This window comes from Anastrepha ludens, chromosome 5 (assembly GCF_028408465.1).
Source record: "Anastrepha ludens isolate Willacy chromosome 5, idAnaLude1.1, whole genome shotgun sequence".
NCBI lineage: Eukaryota > Metazoa > Arthropoda > Insecta > Diptera > Tephritidae > Anastrepha > Anastrepha ludens.
Window position 1 is genome coordinate 90,158,653 of NC_071501.1, and position 23,872 is coordinate 90,182,524.

General features: G+C 37.7%; 2 protein-coding genes across 2 annotated transcripts in view; one reads left to right on the plus strand and one right to left on the minus strand.

Moving 5' to 3' along the window:
* The window catches only part of LOC128864803 (uncharacterized), a 27,351-nt gene extending 14,865 nt beyond the window's left edge, over positions 1–12,486 (plus strand). Inside the window, exons 13-21 of the mRNA XM_054104562.1 lie at positions 1,845–1,994; positions 2,065–2,560; positions 4,738–4,973; positions 6,099–6,278; positions 6,342–6,810; positions 8,066–8,193; positions 10,951–11,876; positions 11,943–12,327; positions 12,397–12,486. Of these exons, the coding sequence (XP_053960537.1) occupies positions 1,845–1,994; positions 2,065–2,560; positions 4,738–4,973; positions 6,099–6,278; positions 6,342–6,810; positions 8,066–8,193; positions 10,951–11,876; positions 11,943–12,327; positions 12,397–12,462 (3,036 nt within the window). The 3' untranslated portion in view covers positions 12,463–12,486. The remainder of the gene's footprint in view (positions 1–1,844; positions 1,995–2,064; positions 2,561–4,737; positions 4,974–6,098; positions 6,279–6,341; positions 6,811–8,065; positions 8,194–10,950; positions 11,877–11,942; positions 12,328–12,396) is intronic.
* Positions 12,409–20,674, minus strand: LOC128864959 (peptidyl-prolyl cis-trans isomerase, rhodopsin-specific isozyme). The gene is made up of 4 exons (XM_054104771.1): positions 20,280–20,674; positions 16,958–17,181; positions 16,797–16,897; positions 12,409–12,688 (listed from the first exon to the last, which is right to left on the minus strand). Exons 1-4 carry the CDS (start codon positions 20,554–20,556, stop codon positions 12,586–12,588), a joined length of 705 nt encoding a protein of 234 aa, XP_053960746.1. The 5' UTR covers positions 20,557–20,674; the 3' UTR covers positions 12,409–12,585.
* Positions 20,675–23,872: the final 3,198 nt, after the last annotated feature.

The following is a 23,872-nucleotide window of genomic DNA, read 5'->3' on the forward strand; positions in this document are numbered from 1 at the left end:
TTTCCGCGAGCCATCTGTTACAACTAAAAAACGTGTGTTCAGCGTCATCGCTCAGCGCTTCGCAGTATATGCACTTGGAATTGGTTACTTTGCCCATGCGGTATATGGTAGGTATGTCCGAAAGTATCTGTGGCCCGAGAGGAACTGAGTTAAGAAGTAGTTCACTTCCCCGAAATTCCTTTGGGCCCATGTATCAATTGATGAAATAAGTTTCGCCTTCCATCTGCCACTCGGTTAAGTCTCATCGGCTTTGCCACCGCAGCATGGTTTGGCATCTCCGTTGCGAAAAGCTAGTGATGACGTGTTTCTTCTTGGAGTCCCAGGCATCCATGAGGTCGAAGGGTATCTGCCCACTGATCACGAAAATTGCTGCCCCTGAGACAACGCGGTAGGCTGAGGCAATTCTGAGAGTCACTATTCATTGCACAGTCTCCTTTGCGCTTGGCTTTGCAGTTTAGCGCATCTCATACTTTCCTGCCGTACAGGAGAATTGAGCTTGTGGCCGCCATAATTAGCTATCTTTTGCTCTGTGTTGGCCCACCGATATTTGCCATTAATCTACTTACCATGACCTTTGCTGCTTTGGTAGCCGCATGCCGTATCTGGGTCCAGAAAGGAAGCCTGCAGTCAAGTTGAATACCTAAGTATTTCACTACTTTTTGGGTCACTAAGGACGTGTCGCCTATTAGCATGCTGACCTCGAGTGGCATGTGACCTCGTATCATAAGGATGCCTTCGGTTTTCTGTTTGGTGATCCTCAAGCCATATTTGCGTCCTTATCATAACTTGGTGCAGCTTCCTTCTAGCGTCCTCAGTGTCCCGAGCTGGTATGACCGCGGCTATATCGTCCGCGTATCCCACTAGATATGTATCTTCTGGCATTTCTATGCTTAATATCTCGTCGTATCTCAGATTCCAGAGATCGGGGCCGAAAATAGGTCTTTGAGCTGCGCCAGACGTTTTCGCTTTTATTTTCTGACCAACCCTTAGCAGGGATGCAGGTATTCGAAACTTTTCTCGTAGTGCCTTTATAATGCCTATCCATCGTAGGCTGTTAAAGGCGTTTCGTATATCAAGCGTTGCAAGTACGGTGATGCGGTTCAGGTAGTGGCGTCTGCGTTGAGGGCTGCTTACCACCTCCTCTATTGCCCAAAGGGTTGATTTTCCGAGCAATTTCTCGGCGCTGTCCAGCATACAAAGCGGACGCCAAGCTGACGGTTGCACTGCTGGAGCTTCATATGAAACCAGTAAATTTCTTACTAACTACATACTTTATCACCAATCGAAGGAGTCTAAGTTATTTCACACTCTCTAACTGGCCCGTTTACGCTCACAGTTTACTTTTAAATAGTTTTATAGACGGAGATGTTGGACGCGTTTGATCGATATTATTAATCTAAAGAAGTCAATGGATATTCACTCATATGCAGTCCATCATACTACCTATCGCAGAGGTAGTCTGCTAACTTAATATTTTCTCTGTTATCTGTAATCTTTTCTCTGTAATCCGTAATGTATCGTTTGTCCTTATTGATCTTTTAACAATTCAATAAGTCAGAAATTTGATTTTACATAGCGCCAGCATTGCACTTAATGAGTGCCTTATTAGGTTGTGATTTTTGTTCAGCTTGATTTCTCCTTTGCCCTCTTAATCCAAGCTGCCCGTGATTCAGTAAATTTTCATGCTGATATTTACAATTATTTATAAAAGAACTATGAAAAGTGATCTGTAATCTGTGGCCCAAGAAGTGTATCATCTAATTCCTAAATTTTTGTTTAATATAGTTCAGTAAAATATAGCCACATTTTCGATCATATCAGATTTGTGCGATTTCTCATTCCAGAAAAGCTCCAAATACCAGCATATTGAACCCAGTGGCGCTATACTTTCCCCCAAAGGGCAGGGCATGTACGTTTCAATTTTCTCGAAATTCTACGACACCGATATTTATCACAATACTTTAGTCATAAATCTTCTAAACAGTTCCACTATTGTGAGTATCAAACGCAAACAAATTTACAACATTCCAACAAAGCCATCGAAATTTCATTTGCTCCACACAGGAGATACCAATGACCTACGCCGTAGAAGGTTCCCCCATTATTATGGAGCCAAATATATTCAGTGGCCATGATTTTGGCACTCTTATGATAAATTGCCAGGAAAAGTACGAAACTGATGCACCGAAATACACCAAAGAGGTGAAATTGACCAATAAAGGCAAACATAGATATTGTTTTTACATCGATAAGCTACGAAATAACCCTGCAAAGTGTGCAATTGAACTTGGACGTGGTCGTTTGACGGTGTTACCGAAGATTCTATGCCTCGAACCACAAACGGAAGGCACTTTGTATATAACGGCTGACGCCTGTGAAGCGGGCACATTGTATAATGAATTTCTTATCAGATTTATCGATCAGGAACACAAGTTGAAGATGCACACAGCGCGCTTTGTAGTCACTGCCATATTCGTGGAACCGGAAATTCATTGGTGCCAAAAAATTATACATATCGAATACAATAGAACCCATGTTTACAAAGAACATCCAGTGCTGGGCAAGTACACTTATTATTCAAACGGGTTGAGTGAAGTATTGGGATAGTAGATTTTTGTAGTTCTGGTAGAATCTCTACACATACAGAAAACGGTACTCAGACTGTACTAATTTCTTGTTTATTTTACTTCTGCCTCTATTCGACTTACGGAATAAATCCGACTGTATTTATAATTTCCAGTTGGAGCCTCGCAGAGGCACAAGTAGGGTTTCGCCAAATCTTCGTTCTGATGTCAAGTAGGGCTAATACAGCTTATGCGATTAAAGTATGATAAATCAGTTGCAACAAGTTGTTACTCTACTTTTTGAATAAGAGAGAAGAAGTTTATTTTTTCCTAGGCCACAAAATGTCTCTAGGTCTAAAATTTGGGAAGTCGCCCTTTTCCAGCTTAACAAGACATTCAAGCACCAGTTCGATTTTTGTTATACGAGGTTTACTATATTACTTAACGTACTTCACCACAGAACGTTTTGATGTGTGAGTCATATTGGTGTTATTTACAGTATATTTGAAAGTTCATTTCGGCAAAAGCAATGGAATTAAGCCGTGAACATTTTTATGTGACTTTTTCCAATTTTCTAGGAGGATTACCAGGATAAGAATGCGTCAATGAACTAAAACCATTATACGTCGCCCAAGCACCATCCTTTGGGTATGAAGTAGCTGACGCATTGGCAAGAGAGGCCCTTTATTAATAGCACCCGAGCCCTTTCTTGCTATGCGACAACACACCATCAAGGAGAAGCTTAGGAATGAAGAGCTCAGGCGAGGAAGGGAGATTAGCTGGAACCAAACTAAATCGGGTACAACCAAAAGAGGTTTAAAAAACTCATAACACTCCCCAAGATAAACTGAGAATGCTCACGGGTACTTTCACAGACCATAGCAGATGGTGCAGTTGCTTCTGCAACCAATTCCCGGCGACTCCAATGGTATTAAGGTTGAGACATATCGACCAATTGCAGCCAGAGGAAAAGCACATACGCTCAATCCAACTCAACTCTATCTTAAGTTTAATAAAGGAACAGAGTCTGGATGAGGGACTGTGATGAGTAGAGGGCAAAAAAGGCCATGAGATTGAAGTGTAAACCTCAAATGTTATCTAAGCACCATCCTTTAGCACTGTAAAAACCAGTGGTTCCTCGGGGTCGTTGTTCACACACCGATGAATTCCGAGATGGTTAAAAAACCCGTCACGTCATATGACGAGAGATTGAGGCATCGATGAGTATTAGTATGACGAGCAACAATAAGATTTTATGATCACTTTATGGAGATAAAGGTGTGCTCGCGGTTGGAACCCATGCAATTTAAAAAACTGCATATCGAAATAACTGCACAAAGTTCTTCAAACAAATTTAAAATTTTATTCACCAATATGGGGAATATTTTGAAAAACAAAAAAAATCCTTTCCAATCATTCATTTTTCCATTGTTAGACCAGAAATATAAATAGTAACCCTCGTAGAGGGTTGTCAAAGTGGCATTATCTACCATAAGTACTACCGAACCTTCTACCAACCGAACGAACTGCTTCATAGTGCTGATATTACAACAAATAAATAAACTAAGTCTCCAGATATGTTGAATAAATGTAGGCCAATTTAATATCGAGGTAGTGAGAAGCTTGACTTTCACCTAAAACCGCTGAATGGCTGTTTTATTTTTCACAAGAAAAGTTAGAATGATAGAGAGTGCTTTTTTATAGAAGATACAACTTAATAAAAAACGGAGTTGTTTTGTGTCATAGCTTTAAAAATACTATATAAAATTTTAAAGCTGTCCATTTGGAGGAATAAATCAGATCACTTCACAAATTGGAAGACCTTAAGCATTAAAGCGTTGAACTCAGTACCTACGTTCCCGCGACAGTCGGTTCTACGTTACTGGAATGACCCGGATTTATATAAGGCCAAGGACTATCACTCCAGCAAGATTCCCCAAACATTTATGGGGAATGTCTATGCAATGCATGTTATAACAACAACAACATTAACTCAATACCTACAATAACCAACCAATACCTATAAAATACCAACCGGACCACTTAATTTGAAACGTTAAAATGCTCTAACAGCCAGTTTTGTAGCGTTTTGACTCACCACAATTCCAACAACAACTCCAATTATTGTCATGATTAATTGAAATTTTCTTTTTTACTTTTTTGATAATTCAAGCCACGGCACGTTTAAAGAATATGAGTGATGTGCAAAGTAACGTCGCGCTCAAAATTTTGGGACCCTTCAAAATGAAGCAATTGTTTGAAAATCATTTCACAAAAACTATCCATTTCGCAATGAATGGCATGGAAGAGAAGGAAATAATAATATCGCTACATAAGTCAGCTATACGCGATGAATTTTGTTCCACTGTAGATGGACGCATTTTCTGCGATGCAAATAATAAGTTGCAGGTGAAGATGTGAAATATATTCTTGAGAGCCAGTTTTTCTTTGCAAGTTGGCAAAGCTGCGTTTCAGCTGAACTCCATAAATCAAATCGAGTCAGGTCAAAATGCATTTGAAACCACATTACATTCAAACTTGCAATGAAAAACTAGACCCAAATGCTTGATAAATACACTATATATGATACTAAAGGGTGATCAATCTAGAGATATCGGATTTTAAATTGAAATAAAACAATGAAAATTCAAAATGATTGGAAAATCTTTATTATTTTTGTATAGAGCCATTATGACATTTATTTCTTAAGATAATCTCTTTCAAATGTTAGCCGCAACTGCGCCGTCATTCGGTCATCCGTAAACATCAATTTTGAATGACTCTTTGAAGGACTTCGGTCGGTATCTCGTGAATAACTTTAGTTATGTTGGCTTTCAATGGCTCAATGGAAGCTGGTCTATTCACAAATTATTTACACTTTACATACCCCCACAAATAAAAATCCAAAGGTGCGATATCAAATGATCTTGGGGGCCAATTCACTGGTCCGAGACGAGAAATAAATTCCTAACAGAAACAACGATGCAGTAAATCCATTGCTTCACGAGCTGTATGACAAGTAGCGCTGTCCGCCGTCTTGTTGGAACCAAATGTTGTGGAAATCACGGGCTTCAATTTCCGGCATCCGGCATCAAAAAGTCGTTTATTATGGCACGATTCATTCCATTCACTGTTTGACGCCAGCCTCGTCTTTGAAGAAATATGGGCCGTTGATTCATCCCGCCCATAGGCTGCACCAAACGGTTTTCAAGGGATTTAATGGTTGTTTTTGAATGGACTCGTGTTGCTCTTTAGCCCAAATACGGCAATTTTGTTTATTGAAGCAGACATTGGCCTGGGCGCGCGAGGCACACTTTTCACAAAGCGTCGATTTTCGGTTTGTAAAAGTTGTTGAGGCGTAAGTTTTCTCATGATGAAATGTCAATGAATACTGAAAAAATTTATGTATTTAGTTTGACAGTAGTCACTCGTGATCCATCAAAAAAATTCTATTAAAAAAAGTACTTCCAATCTGATCACCCTTTATAATAAGATTGGAAAAGTATGCCTTCTCTCACTTTCGCTTCCTTACAGAGATCATTGCCATTGAAATTACGAATCCGCAGTCCGGAATTGAGAATCACACGGCAGGATATGATACTTTTTACACGAGAAATCGAGAGTCTCACTTATGTGGAAATAGAAAATATCTCTTGTTTGGACGCGCAATACAAATGGAAGAAAGTTGAAGAGAAAACGACGTATGTGGCAGATGTAAGAAATAACAAAAAAAAAAATTGTTCCTTAAAAACAAAATAACTCTTTCACTTTGTGCAGTACGACGACACTTACCATTTTGCACGCGACATTCTCTCCGAAATCCTTCGTATGCTGGAGATTGATGACACCGATACGGAAGAGGATTCACTTTATCAACGAAATATGACTTTACGTTATCAGAAATATCGTTGCAAGTTGCGCAAACTGGAGGACCCGATCGGTATTACGACAATCATCGATGAACTCATCAATAATTTAGATTTAGAGCATAAGCGTTACATGGTGAACATGAATGAAACGAACGACACTTGTTTGAGTCCGAAGCGTTGCACTTCGGGCGAATTTGTACGCAAAACTTTAGATGTCGTTTTGCATGGTCTGAAATTGGAAGACTCGTACGACATATCGGAGGAGAGTTTAGAGGAGTGTGACAAAGAACGCATTATACACTTTTTTGAGAAGAGCGGTTTTGTAGAGAAATTCAGTGTAATGCAATCCGCGCTCTTTTTGCCGCCAGTGAAACCGGGTAACATTTTGTTCTTTCTTCTTGTTTCTTTGTAATTAAAAAATGATACGTATTTTATGCGTCACTCGCTGCGCTTTTAACCTTAGGGTGCGTGCATGTCAGAGATGCGATAAGCGATAAGAGCGTCGATAAGAGCAGCGACAAAAGCATAGCGTCGAGCTTTAGTTTTGTGTGGTGTATAAAACAGAGCTGCGATAAGAGCGTTAGTTGCATTTGAAATTTAAGTTTTGAAAAGTGAAGAGCTATAATATTTATAATAATGAGTGATTCAAAGGAAGAAAATATGTTGTTGTTGACGCCTACTGCTGCATTTTATCATCTACATAATACTGTAAGGGAAAAACGTCAGTTTTCGGCACATCCTATAAACCAAGCAAGACTAGAACTCGGAGAATTTCACCATCTCTATAATAGTTTGACAACCGATACATTCGATTATATTCTGTCTAAAATTTCGGATCGACTGCAGCATAATTGGCAAAACTGACACAACAGACCAATTTTGCAAGAGGAGCGATTGATGCTTACAATAAGATATATGTATACGTACGAATAATTTTATTGGAGAAAAATTAACATATTCATTGGTAAATAACAAAAAAAATTAAAAATTTTAAACATTTAGAATATTGTGAATCTAAATCGAATATTCATTGTTTTGTGCATTGTCATCACATCTAGCCGTGGTGTTTTCAGTGTTACATTCAATGTACATAAATAGGTATTGATTTATTAACAGTACATGTGTCAGCTGCAATACTTTCATCCTGTATTCTAGTTTATGCAATGAAGTAATATTTTTCAGATGAGGCAATAAACTTTTACTTGCCACAATTTATCCAAAATGAACCTGTTGGGGTGATTTGGATCTTTTTGATCCCAAATTGCAGGTTTTAAAAATACTGCACCTATAAAATCTTCTGTGTCCATCATCGATAATAGCGAAGAAATTACTAACCTATAATTTCTACGCTCTTATCGATGATAGCGAGCGAAGAGTGAGTTAGCGCGCTGCTCCGACATGCACACTTCTATTAAAATACATACATTAATTTTCTACGCTTCGCTCTTATCGACGCTCTTACCGCTTATCGCATCTCTGACATGCACGCACCCTTAGTTGCGTTAAGATGAGTAAAGAAACTTGGAAAATTGGTTTGTGCACTAAGCATCGCATGAAATACGACAATTTTTTTGATACTTGTTTTTTGTAGAGAAGACGGTATGGAAGTAATGAATGCCTATTTCCTTACAGGTTATGCCAAAACGGCTACATTTATACTCGAAACGGTTGGAAGTTGCCCGCAGCAATTCGACATAACTCTAGTGAATTTGGAAAGAGTTATGGAATTCTCATCTGAAAGCATATATCTCGGTGCTAAGGTAAATTTTGAGTTTTCGCCCCCAAAATAGTATAATGTTTTTTTAAAGGATACAAATTATTTTTTAAAATTTGTTTTTTTCCTTGTTCACTCCTCTCGGGAGCATATGGCCTCGACAAGTCTCTTCCATTGTACACGGTTCTGTGCTGTTGTTTTTGCACCGTCCCATGAGACGTCGTTTTTTGGTCGACCGCGACCTCTGCTCCCTTGCGGGTGCCAGCCCAGTGCCATTCTCGTGGTGCTATCTCGTGGTTTTGTCAATGTGTGATCTATCCATAGCCATTTGCCTAAGGATGGGTTCCTCGTTCATTAATTTCCACAGTGCGTCGTTTTTTTTTAAATATTTATATATAAATTATTTTCAAATGATTCAAATAGTTCAGGGGGATCGCTTGAGGGTAATACGCCTGTATAGCATTTAAGGAAAAGGGTACTCTATAACTGAATTGGGAATTTCCGGGAAAGTTATAAATTTTGAGGTCACACGCTCTGGACTTATGCATATTTAAAAAAGTTCATGTACGGGTTAATAGAGAAGATAAGAATAGCTCGTTTGGTGACAATTCGTAGATGCTTTCAGTCCAAATTAAGCAGCCTATTTGATACTCTTTTACGAGAATAGAATAAACTACTCAGCCTGTTGTTATCTCGGATATCCTATTCGGCGACGCCTGCAATTTTGATCTTACAACTTGTCTCTTAGAGTGTCTTTAATGCATGCCTTGGTAATGCAAGCAGAAGAGCAACCTACCATAAGGTGGCGCTGCATTTCGTTACAGGTTGTTACTACGGAATGCACTAAGACTCGCTTGCGCATTCAGGACCGTCTCTGACGACTCGATTTGCGTTACCGCTGGAAAACTCCCTATATGCACAAAAAATTAGTTATTTCTATGACAGGCAGGGAGCAACTCCATCAATGGAGAAAAAAGCTACACAACGTCTTTAATCCGTAGAAGAATGGCAACATAGATGGAATCAATCAATTAACAGATGTTGGACCCGGCAAACACTGCGACAGTAATTTTTATCTAACGCAGCTTATCAGCGGACATGGATGCTTCGGTCGTATCTACACCGTTTTAAGCTGGCCAAAAACCCCTACTGCCCACACTGCTCCAACACGATCGAAGGTGAGATGAGCGTCATACATTGGAGGTGCTACTTGGACACACGTTGCAGGTGAACAACCTGATACCACCCATGTGTGTATCAATTAATAACTGGAATGCTGTTAAGACATATTCAGCAAAACTAATGCAGTACCTCCGATATGCGGAGTGGGCGGCTGAAGAGTAAGAACTCTTGAGTAATGAGGCACTAACTATTTTTACTGACGAACGACTCTCACGCTCACGGCGATATCAGACGGAAACCAGTCGGTACAAGCAAATTTTATATCGCATTCTTCTCATGTTCCTTTTGCTCCAAAATGCAAAGCAATTGATACTATCCATGACATAAAACCTCCATATGTCAAAAAGAGAGAACCCTGGATGCAGGAAACAATTGTGGTCAATAGACACAAACGCAGCACAGATAGAGACATAAGAAGATAAGCCTATAGCAGGAAGCTGGCTACAAATGTGGTGGATCGAGACGTAGTTGAATAGAACTGGTCCACTTCATGGACGCCGAAGTAATGCAGAAAGTATGTAGTTCTGGGTATGGAGTCTCCCCAAAAGAGGAGGAGGGATTGTTTTAGTGGTCATACCACTCAACGCCGTACACGACGGTCCCTTTAAGTACGAAGGCATTGGGTTCCAAATGCCCTCCACCTCACCCACCAAAAAACACATAAAACATACCTAACTCACTAGGTAAAACCATATTATTGGCGCAGAGAGCCAACTTTAGATGTGCTTGGTAATTATGTGAACCTACCGTATTGGAGGGGCTGCCTTGCTGTTCGACATAATGACGATTAACATAAAAAAACAGCGCTCTTTTTCGCCCAGCTCCTCATCCAATTTGTGAACTGCGTCTTGATATTTTTCACATATGGAAGGATCTACAGTTTTGCCACTTCGAACGGCAGATGGTTTTTTATGAGGAGCTTTTTCATGGTAGAAATATACTTGGAGGTTTGCCATTGTCTGCCTAGGGGAGACCGCTCATAGAAAAAAAGCTTTTTTTTAATTAGTATTTCGTGTCCGAATTTTCGAGCTTGTGCACTTGCAAATGGTAGTCACGCACCACCCCATTCGGTTACGGCGGCCGCCGAAGGTAATATCAACCGAAAATTTCTAAATGAAAGTCTCTTATATTTTTAGTTGAGGAATTATCGTATCACTTAATGAGACGATCCCTTCTCTATATGAATAAGAAAGAGAGGTACTCCGAACTTGTCCTCTCCATTCTTACAGATGCATTCCAGTTGAAATATTCTTTTAAATACAACCGACCTAATCGAGTGAGTTTGCGGATCACGGGCCCGAAAGTTACTGTGGTTATGAAACTTCAAATGATAAAAAAGTGTTTTCTAGTAGCGATCGTCATTCGACGGCAAGGACATACCTCCGAGTACGTTTCTGCTATGAAAACTGTTCTCATACAAATAAACATCACAGATATTTTATGACGACATAAAACTGTAGGTAGGACATCACAGAGGTATGTAGGTTAGATTAGGTTGTAGCGGTTGTCCACTCTGGGACACTCAGGCTCATAGTCCAATGAGATGCACCGCATAAATTGGCGAAAAAGCCCCGTCGAATTCTCAACTAACTCATTTACTTACTTATTTAAATACTTTCAGCCCTGGTATGAGCTCTTCAACGCCTCGGTGAGAATAACCAATGTCACTCAATATCCCATCACGATTAGTATGGGTCACAAAACATTGGTGGACAAAAGTCAACAACTTTCCCGAGGATATGCGAAAATCATTGGGGCTAAAAATTTTGATATTTGCAAATTCAAATCGAAGCTATTGAGAGCCGAGGGCATTATGGGCTTATCCGATCAATTCCTGCATGAAATTCAAGTGACTGCCAACAAGAGTGAAGAGCAGATTATACAATTACGCGGCCAGGGCGTCATGCCGATAATAGCAGTAACCACGAAATTGCAGCGTCCTACACAATTGTTTTTCGAGATATTAAACGAATATGAATTGCTACGATCCATCTACTATTTCGATGTATTCAAAGCGCTAACCGAATACGATGACGATATGCCAGCGCCAAAAGAGGAAGACAATATTAGTCTGCGCACCCTCGAATACTCGATGAGCAGCAGCATTCACACGGACACCACCACAAGCACCACCAGCAGTCGGCAAGCGCGTTTCTTTCGCATGATGAAAACCTATGTAATTGTCAATAATAATGCCGAACTGCCGAATGCAAGCGTATTGGAGCAATTGATCGAGACACAAAAATTTATCAAACAATTGCAAGAAAATCCAAAAAGTGCGTGCTTGTTGCGCAAAGTGCATCAGGATTATGTGAAAATGATCGCTAACTATGGTGAATCGATGCCAATTAACTTGAAGCATTTCACCACACAACCGCTACCATTCCAACAACAAGGATACGTGTTGAATATGAATCAATTGATTTTGGGACAGTTGAGAAAATTCATCATCGATTTGCATTTCTATGGGCCGGGAAAATTGATTGCATCTGTGCGCACCGAAGTGAAAATACCCGGATTGTATGTGGATTTCAAAGTGAAAAAGAGGTAGACTTGGACTTATGATGAAAATTATACATGAAACTATACTTAATTCCCGTTACTTTCATTTAGTGAGGATTATGATTATATATTTTATGCGGCTGAAAAGAAATCGGCCTCCTTATTTGGCAAACGTTATCGCAACGCTTTTGAGCGTATCATCGATGCGGAAACGGATCCCAAAGTCAAGCATGCACATTCGTTCGACTTAGATAGGGAAGAGCACCATACGCGCTTGGAGGTCGGCGCTAAGCAGCGCAAAGAATTACAAAACTACTATAATAGCTTGAATAAATCGGTGTATGAAGATCACAGACATCACTTTACGCTGTGCAAAATATTCAGCAACAGCAAAAGGAACTACTTCAGCGGCGAAGCGCGCATTATAATAATTTTTAAACCCGAAGCGAAGTACTACGAAGAAGGACAACTGCTTGAGGATTACCTGTACATTGATGTGCGTGGAAACTTAAATGCATCGAAGACATTTAAAATTAATTTTTTTAATTTTTAAATTTATTTTTAGCTACATTTGGGCCCCACATTGCCCATTCTGATGCGTGGACTCATATCTAAGCGTGAACAAGAATAAAAATTAACCTGGGAGATCTTATTTGTATATATTTCACATGTAAAATTGCTTATTAAATATATTGCATATAATTTATAATTCAAATAACAAACTTTTGTTTTTGTTTTGGTATTATTGAAACGGTCAACAGTACATATTTAATTGCCTGTAAAAGTAATGGAAAATAAGTAACACTATGAAGGAGGTCGTTACGGGGAATCCGGCCGCCTTGACCCAGCTCATTATGCTGTGGAATAAATGAAATTAAATTATTTATATAAAAATATATAGAAAAGAGTACAGTATAGAAAAAAGAAATGGAAACGGATAAAATTTTTAATATAATTTTTATCATTATTTACTCCAGAAAAGAAAAGTTATTCAAAAAAGACCAAACGTTTTAAAAAACAAAATTGGATGATTAATTTTGCCTGCATACTGCCTATATTCTTATATTTAAGCTTGTCAATGTTTTGTAACCTAGCAGAGGTTGACATAATAGGTAGCGACCCGCGCAAAATTACTCTATATATTTATTACCTCGTTTTAAGCAATAGTCTATTGTATTGTATTTACAAAGTCTATTCGAATTTTATTTTAAGTGATTTTTTTAAATACCTATTAATATGCAAATTTAGAAACAACAACAAGTTTCTAATTAATCATTGGATTTTTTGGCATTCGTTGATTTCCAATAATAATAACGAAATGCCATTCACCTACAGTCTGCCACAAAAATATAATGCAATCAACGCACACCGAAAAAGCAGGAGCAGTAGAGTAATTGATTTAATTTTTTCCAAATTGTTTGGTCTCTAAATTGTCATATTTTGTTTAAGAAACTCGAATGTTTATAGATTTTAACATTCTTGGGGCAATTGCAAGCAAAAAATGAATTGCTCCTGTTGCCTTTGCTCTACTAATGTTGCCTGTTTAATGTGCTAAACATTTGTTGTTCCAATACATAATATAATAATAATAATATTTCATAGTTCTGAGCGTTTTCTGCCAGAGATCTTTAGTGAGCGATACTGCATATTACCCCAGTCACCTTAACTTTTAAATTAGATTAGATTAGATTTGTTGGGGGTTGGGCAAGTCCGAGCACTCAGTCAGGAAAACCATTGTACTACACCCGGATAGATTACAGCGGAAGGATGGTAAGAGGTCACGCTTGTGCGTATATTTTGGATTCATCAACAACATCAGAATATCGCACGCCAACAGCCAGGTCTGATTCTAGAGAACGCCGGACAGCTACAGAGAAAATGCGCAGTGTCCTCATTTTCACGACAAGCCAGGCATATTGGGTCGTCAATGTTTCCCATGGTAGCCATATGCTGACCACAGGCATAACTCAAAAAATAATGAATACAATCGAAGAAACAATAATTGAGCTCAAGAAATTTCATTGGATTTTCGTACTGCGAAGCAACGTGAGTCTGTACTGCCAATAGAAACAGATAACAGCAAGCGGTTCTGTTAAGTGTCGTATGGGCGTAACGGCGTTGCATATCACCCCATTTGAATTCAGACCATTTTTTTAACAATTAACCACAATTTCTAAATGCTAAATAAATGGGTGATAGTAATAATATTTAGAAATAAAAAAGTTATAAAAGTCAATTTTGGCAGCTTCAAAAAAAAATTATTAAAAAAAATTTAATAAATAACTCTGAAAAATTAAGAAGCAATTTATTAATTTAAGTAATATATTTTTCAAATATGAAAATTTAAATTAACTTTCCACCACTAAAGTGTCCAAGGGTGCATTTATGTACATATGTATGTTGGAGCTGCGCTAAGAACTACGTTGAATGCTGCTTTAATAACAGTAAAAATTGCAAGTGGGTATCCCGTAAATATATCAATAGCAGGAACAGAATCGTGAACAAAGACTAGCGGCGATAAGTCGCTCTTGACAAGATGGGCACTGAAGTCTGCATAAGTGAATCTTTTTTAAAACTTAAAAATTGCAAACATTTTTTATACTTAGAATTTTCTGAAAACTTTCATGTTTTCTATCTATTTTTTTATTCATTGTCTATTTTTTAGCTAATAAATGGCATGTTTACAATAGCCAACATTTTTCAGTAGTTTGTTTTTGTAATTTTTCACATACGCTATATGAAAAAAAAATACACCCGAACCTCTGTGTTAAATATACCATAAAAACATTTTGATTGAAATTTATTGAAATTGAAAAATTAATCATGAATGGATTTGTAACTCACTACATGAAGCATTGCGTAAAAACAAAGCAATAACTAAAAAAAACGGTAGGTAAAGTAGAATTTCACCGTTTCATGGTCATTCCAGTATTTTTCTGTTTTGATAATTTTGCCAACATATTTTTAAATAAATAACTGATAACTTATCTTATGGTTATAAGAAAAATTATAGGGGTATTAACTGATCATTGTTTAATAGGCAGCCACGCTAGAAGGTTAGGACTCATGTACTTCAATTTCTGTAGAAGCTGTCTTAATAATACAGAAGAACAGGAAACAGTCAGACACCTTTTATGTGAGTGTGAAAGATTAGCTATGAGGAGGCTGCGCACACTACATACGGCATTTTTACCTGATATAGCGGGCATAGCGCATCTAAAACTAACGAAGCTCTCCTCGTTTATTAAAGCTACCGGATGGTTTGAAAAGGAACACATAGGGTAAGGATAAGCTCCAGTGGTATCACAATGGACCAGCGAAAGGTCTAAGTGTGTCGTTACGACAACCACCCAACCTACCTACCTACTTATGTTATGGTTCTCAGTAATCGTTTCTAGGTGAGTTTTTTAGTTATTTAAGCTTTTTTTACAAAAATATCATTGTATCAATGCTCCAACTTAATTTTATAAATTCAAGTATTTTTTTATTTTAAAAACTGCGAAGTAACTTTATTTAAAAACCAATTCTCCATAAAAATTTCTTGAGATCAAAAATATACTTAGTCCTGCCATAAGTTCTGTTACAAGTTAATTCAGTTAGATATGTAATTATAATACTTTTTTTTAATGAAGCTAGTTTTATTTAATCATGTAAATATTAAATTAAATATTTAATTTTCATTTGAAATGGTCACCATTTCGTCTTTCGCCTTTACAAAAGCCTTCAAACGGTTTCCATGGATGTGGACGTCGTTGCTCGAACCAAAGATTGTTTGAGACTCTCCAAATTTCTGTGAGGTCTTTGACAGGCCATGTTCTTCAATTCTGACCACAACCTGTAGTCCAATGGACTCAGATCTGGACTACCAGACGGCCAATCTTTTGCGGCTATGAACTCGGGATATTGTTTTTTAGCCACTGCTGGGTGGTTGTTGCCTTATGGGCTCTAGCGGAAGATCCAACGCTCTCCATTGAAGAGAGTACTGCTCAACTGCTTCAACATGCCTTCCAAAATATTCTCCTGGTACACTTTTGCACCGATCTTAACCCCACCAAACCATTACGGAAGCTGGATGGTGGCCACGCTGAGCCCTTAGAACAACATTTTTTTGCGACTTTAGAATTCTTAGCATAGATTTTGACGTTTTGCTTATTAAAAATTTCTTTAACAGTGAAAATTGTCTCATCTGTGAAAAATAAATTTTAATGGCCGTTGACCGCGTGCCGCCGAAAACGCTGCTTGAATCTGTCGAGTCTAATTTTCTTCAAGCGCGTTGCCAAAAAATTATCGGTTGAGCGAAGGAAGCGAAGCGAAGTTTTAACATGGATCTAGTCGATACATTCATTTCCTTCGACATGATTTTCTGAGCGAATTTCCGCGAATTCTTTCTCGAACGGCTTTTATGTCTGCACTGGTTCGAACCAAGCGAGGACGACTACTTCTTTTTCTGTCTATCACTTCAGACGTTTGGAAAAAACGATTGATTGAAAAAACATTCTCGAAATATTAAGTTTTTTCAGCCAACCACACTTCTGTAATGCAATCACTGCGATGCGATTTTCAATAGCACCCCACCTCCTCACTTCATTTAAACAAGCGAAATTTGCCACGAGACTGAGTATAATTTATGAGTAGACAATTCATACGAACAAAAGCAAAAATAACGGAATTCTTTTCTGTAAAATATTTCATTGTAAAATTTCTCAACTAATTTATTGCAAGACTAAGTATATTTTTCATAGAAAAATGAGCCATACCTCCATAAAAAATTATAAAAAATAAAATAAAAAAGCAAAAAAACTATCAAAACTTGCTAAAAAGTCTCTGTGCCGTAGTTATTTAACTTTTAATGGCATATTGTAATTGAATAAATTGAATGTAAAATCTAAGCACATAAAAAAATTTCGAAAACCTATTTTTTTGCAAGGTCTCCTTACTTTTTTCTCAAATCTCTTGAATACTTACTTAAAGTCATCAGGATAGAACTCGTATGGCTCCGTTGGTAATTCCCCACAGTCCGAAATGATAACCGGCTCCATCGGGTAATCATCAGTATCCGTTTTAACCTAAGAATCATAATAAGTTTCATGCACTAACTTTTCTTGATTTCCGCGTTTTAATCTTACATCCTCAATTGCATGCACCGTATCCATACCATCCAGTACTTTTCCAAACACTGTGTGCTTACCATCCAACCATTTGGCCGATATGGTGGTTATATAGAATTGACAACCATTCGTATCGGGACCACGATTTGCCATGCCTAAGTAACCCGGCCGATTGTGTTCCACACTTAACGCCTCATCTTCAAAATAATCACCATAAATGCTGGTCGAACCGGTGCCATCTCCTGAAATTAAAATAAGTAGAGATGGAATAACAAATGTTCAACCTGTAGTAGCAGCGATTATGTAGGACTAAAGAGTTCTTCAATCACTCCCACAGTTCTGCCTGCGATAAAACTGGATTAAAAGCGTAGAGTGGGAGCGTAGTAAGACACACCCCACCCCTTAAGGGTCCCGATGATCTAGAATTTTCAAAAAGTCTATTTTTTGTTTTTAATATTTGAATATATTGAATACATATACTGTCAAATTTTTGGCAAGAGATTCCCAGTATTTTCGATACTACAGCGGTTTTAGCAGGTAGAGTCAGATTCGTCACGCGCCCACTCTCAAAACTTTAAACTCAATTATCTCAAAACTACTTTTTTTGGCTTGGTGTTATCAAAAAAACAAAAAAGTAGTCAACCGAATCGTACGAAATTTTATTATATTGTTCACAACATCAATAGCTATCGCCCGTACTAGAATCATATTATCAATTCAATTATTTCGTATTTTTTTTATTAAAAAACTGAAAAAACATGATTTTTAGAGTGTCAAATTCAAAACCGCGCCATTTTGTTTTGTACATAATATAGGAACGGGCATAGCTACCGTCATACTGATTAATATTTTTTTTGGTGTTTGTGTGTTCAGATAAAAAGAAGAGCCAAAATGGGCAACACCGTCCAAATCCAGTTTTTCGGAAGGGTCAACTTCAGCGCCATTTTTTACATTATTAAAATGAAAACAATTTTTTTTTCTATTTAAAAAAAGTTGAATAAAAAGCCTAAAGCCGTATTTCACTTTTTTTACTGTTAAAAAAAAGCCTGAAAATACCTTACAGTTTCGAGCTTTAGACCACCGGAACCCCTTAAGCACAACAGAAAACGCTTTAAGAGAACAAAATAGGCCTTGTGGATTAAACCCAGCGCGTATCTAAATTATCTAGAAAGCTTTTTACCACTGTGCCAAATAGTAACGGCACCCAAAAATAATGGAAAATCGCCGTCTAATAACCCGACATACACGAAGAGCGATTAACTCGATGAACTGAGAAAATTTATGGCTTATCTTCTATGCAGAATGCAGACGATTAAATAGTAAATAACCCGGGTGATTTCCGTGTTTTTTATCCAATCTGCGCAATCGTTTCTTATTACTATCAGGTATAAGATTCTATCCAGCGTGTATTTGGACTGGATAGATGCCATATCGATCCCATATATGTATGCCAAATATTGGAAAAAATATTAGTTTCAAGATTAGGTTAAGTTAAATGACTCCCAAAAATGTGGCAGACTCCATTGTGATATCATTAAAAAAAACAGTATAGTGGAGGAAACCCTGATAAGACGAAATATCAAATGTTCGAATAGTAGATAACTATTTGGGTGTTTTTAAAGAAAAATAGCTGGGTGTGAATAACAAACTTCTGCAGGTGGTCATATCAACCCCAAATGGGTCCTCAGATCCATTAACTCCTCAGGTATGTAAAAAACTTAGAGTCGAGCAGATGCAACTAGAAAGTTTAAAACCATGTTGGCATATTTGCACGTCTTCATCGTCCATTCAGCTAATACGAAGGAAAACGAAGTTATTTTGTGTCTCGCCGCGTGGATAAGCATCTTTCAGTATCTTTTTAAAATCCCAAACAGTAATGAGAAGTAAGGACTTTTTAGTCGCAAGAGTCCCTACGACCGCCTCTGATCCACCGGTTATCAGAAGGTCTTTATATGTCATATGTTAAGTAAACGTTTTTTAGACACAAAAGCACTCAGGACTCTGATGCACCAGTGATCAGAAAGACTTTTCAAGACTCATTCAAAAGTAAGGATTTTTTAGCCATAAAAGTTGCCACGACCGCCTCCGATCCACCCGAGACTAGAAGGAGTTTGCAAGACTGCGTCAGCCACAAAAATTCCCACCACCGCCTCCGATTTACCCGTGATCAGAAGCACTTTGTAAAACTGCGGGTCAATATTTTCGCTCAACACTTACTGAGCTGATTTTGGAGTAGTAGAAGATCTCATATACCACGAGACCATAATTAATGGCTGAATTCAATACTTTTTTCATGATATTTAACAATTCAGCAAAGATCCTCCGTATGATTTATGGATATTTGTGCATTGGCGATGATAGATACAGTGCGCGTTGATCCGATGAGCTGTATGAGCTCTAGAAAATACTATAAGTAGATCATAACCAGGGGTTACGTCTTGTCGTCTAAATGGGTACTAATTTTTTTGAGGCCACAGAATAGTCGATGAGCTACCATCGGATCCAAGATGGACTGAGGCGTCGGCGCAAAAGCTGCAATCAAGAATAAACTAAAAAATCAGTATTTTATTATCTGCCCAAGCGTGCCCAAGTCTGGGCGCTCTACTACATAGAACGCTGGAGGAATTGCCGCTTACAATTGGCGTTAGTTTACCAACGTCAGCGGCACATTTTTTAAATTTATCAAAATTTATGAAAATGAAAATTAAAAAAAAATTGCGTCGTAAGCTGTTGTGCCATAAAATAAGGGCAATGAAATAAATTTATGCCTACATTTAATGCCAAAAACACGCTATTGAATTTTTTTATTTTTTAAGTAATCATGATCGGCTGCCATACCTGAAGTGCACAGGTTCGACTCTCCGGGCTTGAAATACAAATTGATAGACAAAGTTTTTTCTAATAGCGAGCGCCTCGCGGCAGGCAATGACAAACTTGCGAGTGTATTTCTGCTATGAAAAAGTTCCTCATAAAAAAACCATCTGCCGTTCGAGGTGGCTTAAAACTGTAGGTGCCTCCATTTGCGCTACAACATCAAGACGCACACCCTAAATGGGAGGAGAAGCTCGGCCAAACATGGGTAAACATTAATTATATGAATTTATGTATATCACGAACCTACCACCAAAAACTATGTACTCTTTTTTATTTTTAATTAAACGTTTGTAATACTTTGCGTTAAATTTCGATATTGAATTGGAGTATCGTAATTTTCAAGTTATAACTTATTTGAAATTGCAAAAATACAAAATTATATATTAAAAAAAATTGTATCACTAGACAATTCCCTAATAATAAACAATAAATATATTGTTTTCGTACTAATCCTCCAAAAACTCACCATTTACAATATCGCCACCTTGTATAAGAAAACGATTTATCACGCGATGAAATTTAGAACCCACGTAGGTGGTGCCATTGATGCCGCGTAAACAAATGTGTCGGAAATTGACGACAGTTTTCGGTGCAATTTTGCCAAAAAGTCCTAGAACTATGCGTCCCAAGGGTTTCTTTTGCTGTGTCACATCTAAGTACATTTTGGAAGTCACTGTAAAGCTGAGCGCCTGTGCCATAGCCAGCAGCGAAGTAAGTCCGATGAAAACTTTATAGATTTGCATAGCTAAATTCAAATTTTCTAATTTTTTTACAAATATTTTTTACAAATTACTGCTAAAGCACTAAAGCAAAGCGTCGAACACAGCGCGGCGGATGCGGATCGGTGATTGTGGGTGCGTGAAAATGCTTGGAAAATGCACGAGAAGCCCTACAACTATGCATGTGTTTGCATGTAGAAAGTAAAATGCACATGCAGCCGTACATATCTACCTATGTATGTATGTGTGTTACTACCTAAATTAATTTGTGCATAGTAGCTTTGATTTTCCGCGTCTGCGCTGCAATATTGTGAAATTGATTTTTCTTTTCTTTTTTTTTTTTGATTTATATAGTAAAATGAAAATCTTCAGATATTTGTGCTTATGTTACGATGATGAGGGTTTTATGATACTTTTCGAAGAAGTGGTGCAAAAATATGTATTTTTAAATAGAATAATAATTTGCCAATCAGTTTCAAAATTATTATTAAAATTTCAAAATATTAAGGGATTAGGCTACTATAGCGGCTAGAGAAAAAAAAATAGTTTCTGAAATATGTAAGATATTTTATTATTCATGTTATAAACAGTAATAACATTTTTCTTTATATTATATTTAAAAAAAGTGGCACAGTTCTTCTTCGCTTGAAAAAGAAAGTTCGAAATTAAAAACAATAAATGCAGCCCTCTGTGCGTTACAGCCGCAAATATAACAACCAAGATCGTTGAGGAATACTTCACTGTCAACAATTAGATTATAGTAGATTAGATTTGTGGGGTGTTAGAGAAGTCCACCGTCAACAATACTATGGGAGAAAAGAACACCATTTTAGTGAGCTGAGTACCTCGACATGCAGGTTATAATCCCAGGGGTTTTTCGTTATGGCGTTAGGCGGACTGTCTAATGAAAATAGGCGCTACTTCGAAATCCAATAGACCAGAATCCTTTTGTGGGCTTACCAAAGCCCACATAGAGGAAATCAGCAAAGGACTGGGAATACAGGCAATTCATACGACACTGGATGGAGAGTGTGGGATAGAGGCAGAGGAAGCAGTCACTCCAGAAGAGCATCAAATAGACACCTGAACCTTGATATAGAGGGCTCACAAACTCTTACTGGATGCTAGATATGTATATGGGACACTGTAGTCTTCGTTGGCCTTTCAGAAAACTAGAACTAGTACAAACAAACGTGTGCTCCTTTCGCGAACTGGATGTTGGAACTCCAAAGCACCTTATCTGCGAATATGCAGGCCTCGCAAGACACAGACTCGTACACCTAGCAGTCTGGAACAAAAAGCCTGTGAAGATTCTCAAATTCATTAGAAGCCCTCAATTATAGGCTTCTTCTACTTATTCTTGAGCAGCTTAAATTATACAGTTAAAAAAGAGAAACTATTTATTTATAATTTTTACAATGTTAAGGTATTTAATGCTTTGTTGAGTATCTTTTATTATTAATTACAGCTCGAAGTCTAAGTGGTATGGAGTCAACCAATTTTTTTGTGTTTTCTGGACTAATTTGGTTTCATTCTTCAAGTATCGCCTTTTTAAGATCAGATTTGTTATGGATGTCACAGTTTCTTATATTTATCTTCAAAACCCATCACAAAATTTTCGATGATATTCAAAACCGATGATTGTGCGGGAGTTTCAACAATGGACATGGGGACATTTATAGTATATAAAGGGTGGTTAAGTTTCAAGGGCCGGTGTTGATTTTGCATAAAATACAATTTCTTTAAGAAATTATTGTCTTTTCTCTTTATTATGATAACATTAGTATGACTCAATTACGTATGAACCAAAATATTGGCCAAATGGCCGCCGTGGCCTCGGCGGCACACCTCCATCCGATGGTCTAAATTTTCGATGACGCTGAGGCATAATTGAGGTTCTATGCCGTTAATGTGCCGAATTATCTCATCCTTTAGCTCTTGAATTATTACTGGCTTATCGACGTACACCTTTTCTTTCGAATAATCCCAAAGAAAGAAGTCCAACGGTGTCAAATCACATGATCTTGGCGGCCAATTGACATCGTCGCGACGTGAGGTTATTCGGCCATCAAATTTTTCACGCAAAAGAGCCATTGTTTCGTTAGCTGTGTGACAAGTGGCACCGTTCTGTTGAAACCACATATCGTCCACATCCATATCTTCCAATTCGGGCCTTAAAAAGTTCGTTATCATTTCACGATAGCGAACACTATTCACAGTAACTGCCTGACCGGCCTCATTTTGGAAAAAATACGGCCCAATGATGCCGCCGGCCCATAAACCGCACCAAACAGTCACTCTTTGTGAGTGCATTGGTTTTTTGGTAATCACTCTTGGATTATCATTCGCCCAAATGCGGAAATTCTGCTTATTGACGAATCCACTGAGGTGAAAATGTGCCTCATCACTGAAGATGATTTTCTTCGAAAATTGGTCATTCACTGTTGCCCGTTTTCATAATAAGTCTGAATAACTTTAACGCATTGCTCGATTGTGTATCTTTCCATGGTTCAAACTGAGTTAGTCTGAAATTAAAAATTGTCAAATGAAATGCAGAAAAAACTTGACGTTTAGGTGTGGTTCACATTCAACATCGGCCCTTGAAATTTAATCACCCTTTATTATATTAACCAGCGCTTTTGAACCAAATATGTATTCATGCAGAAGTCTTAAATAAATATATTTGTTCATTGTTTTCTTCTGCCAACTCGATGACTTTACCACTACCGTGTTTTATAGTAGCTCGCAATTTTTGTGGGCTCGATGCTCCGTATTGGCCTCGCGCCATATAAAATGCAAACTGCAATCTTTTACTTCTATTCTTCGCCCTTACGAAAGGTTAGTATGGAATATTCTGTAATTTAAATTAGCATTACCTTAAAAGATGTAGCTGAGGACAATAGAAATTTCCTACACCTTCGCCGTGTCGAATTCCTCAGCAACTTGAAATGAAAGTGAAAAGAATTGAGACTAGTTATGGTTGCAAATTCACAAGAAGTGCGCCAATAAATTTCATAGAGGGAAAGTGACTAGAATCTGAGCAGTTTTTGTGTTGCAAATGTATTTTATTAGTTTGTACTGTTGTAGGTAGGCAAGTATTGCAGTTGGTTTAAATCGGATAAATTAAATTAAGTCGCCAATTCTAATTTTGTTGGCATATTCTCGAAATTTATATAGAGACCTGCTCGCATGCTTTGTAAAGTAGAAAAAATGTTAATGTCTGAAGAAATTTACAGGAATTTGTAGATCCAACAATTACTCTTTTTTTCATATATCAAAGTGTTTTTATTTCATTGGGTTTTGATGGATTTTTAGAAGAATTCTGCATTTTTGTTTTAAT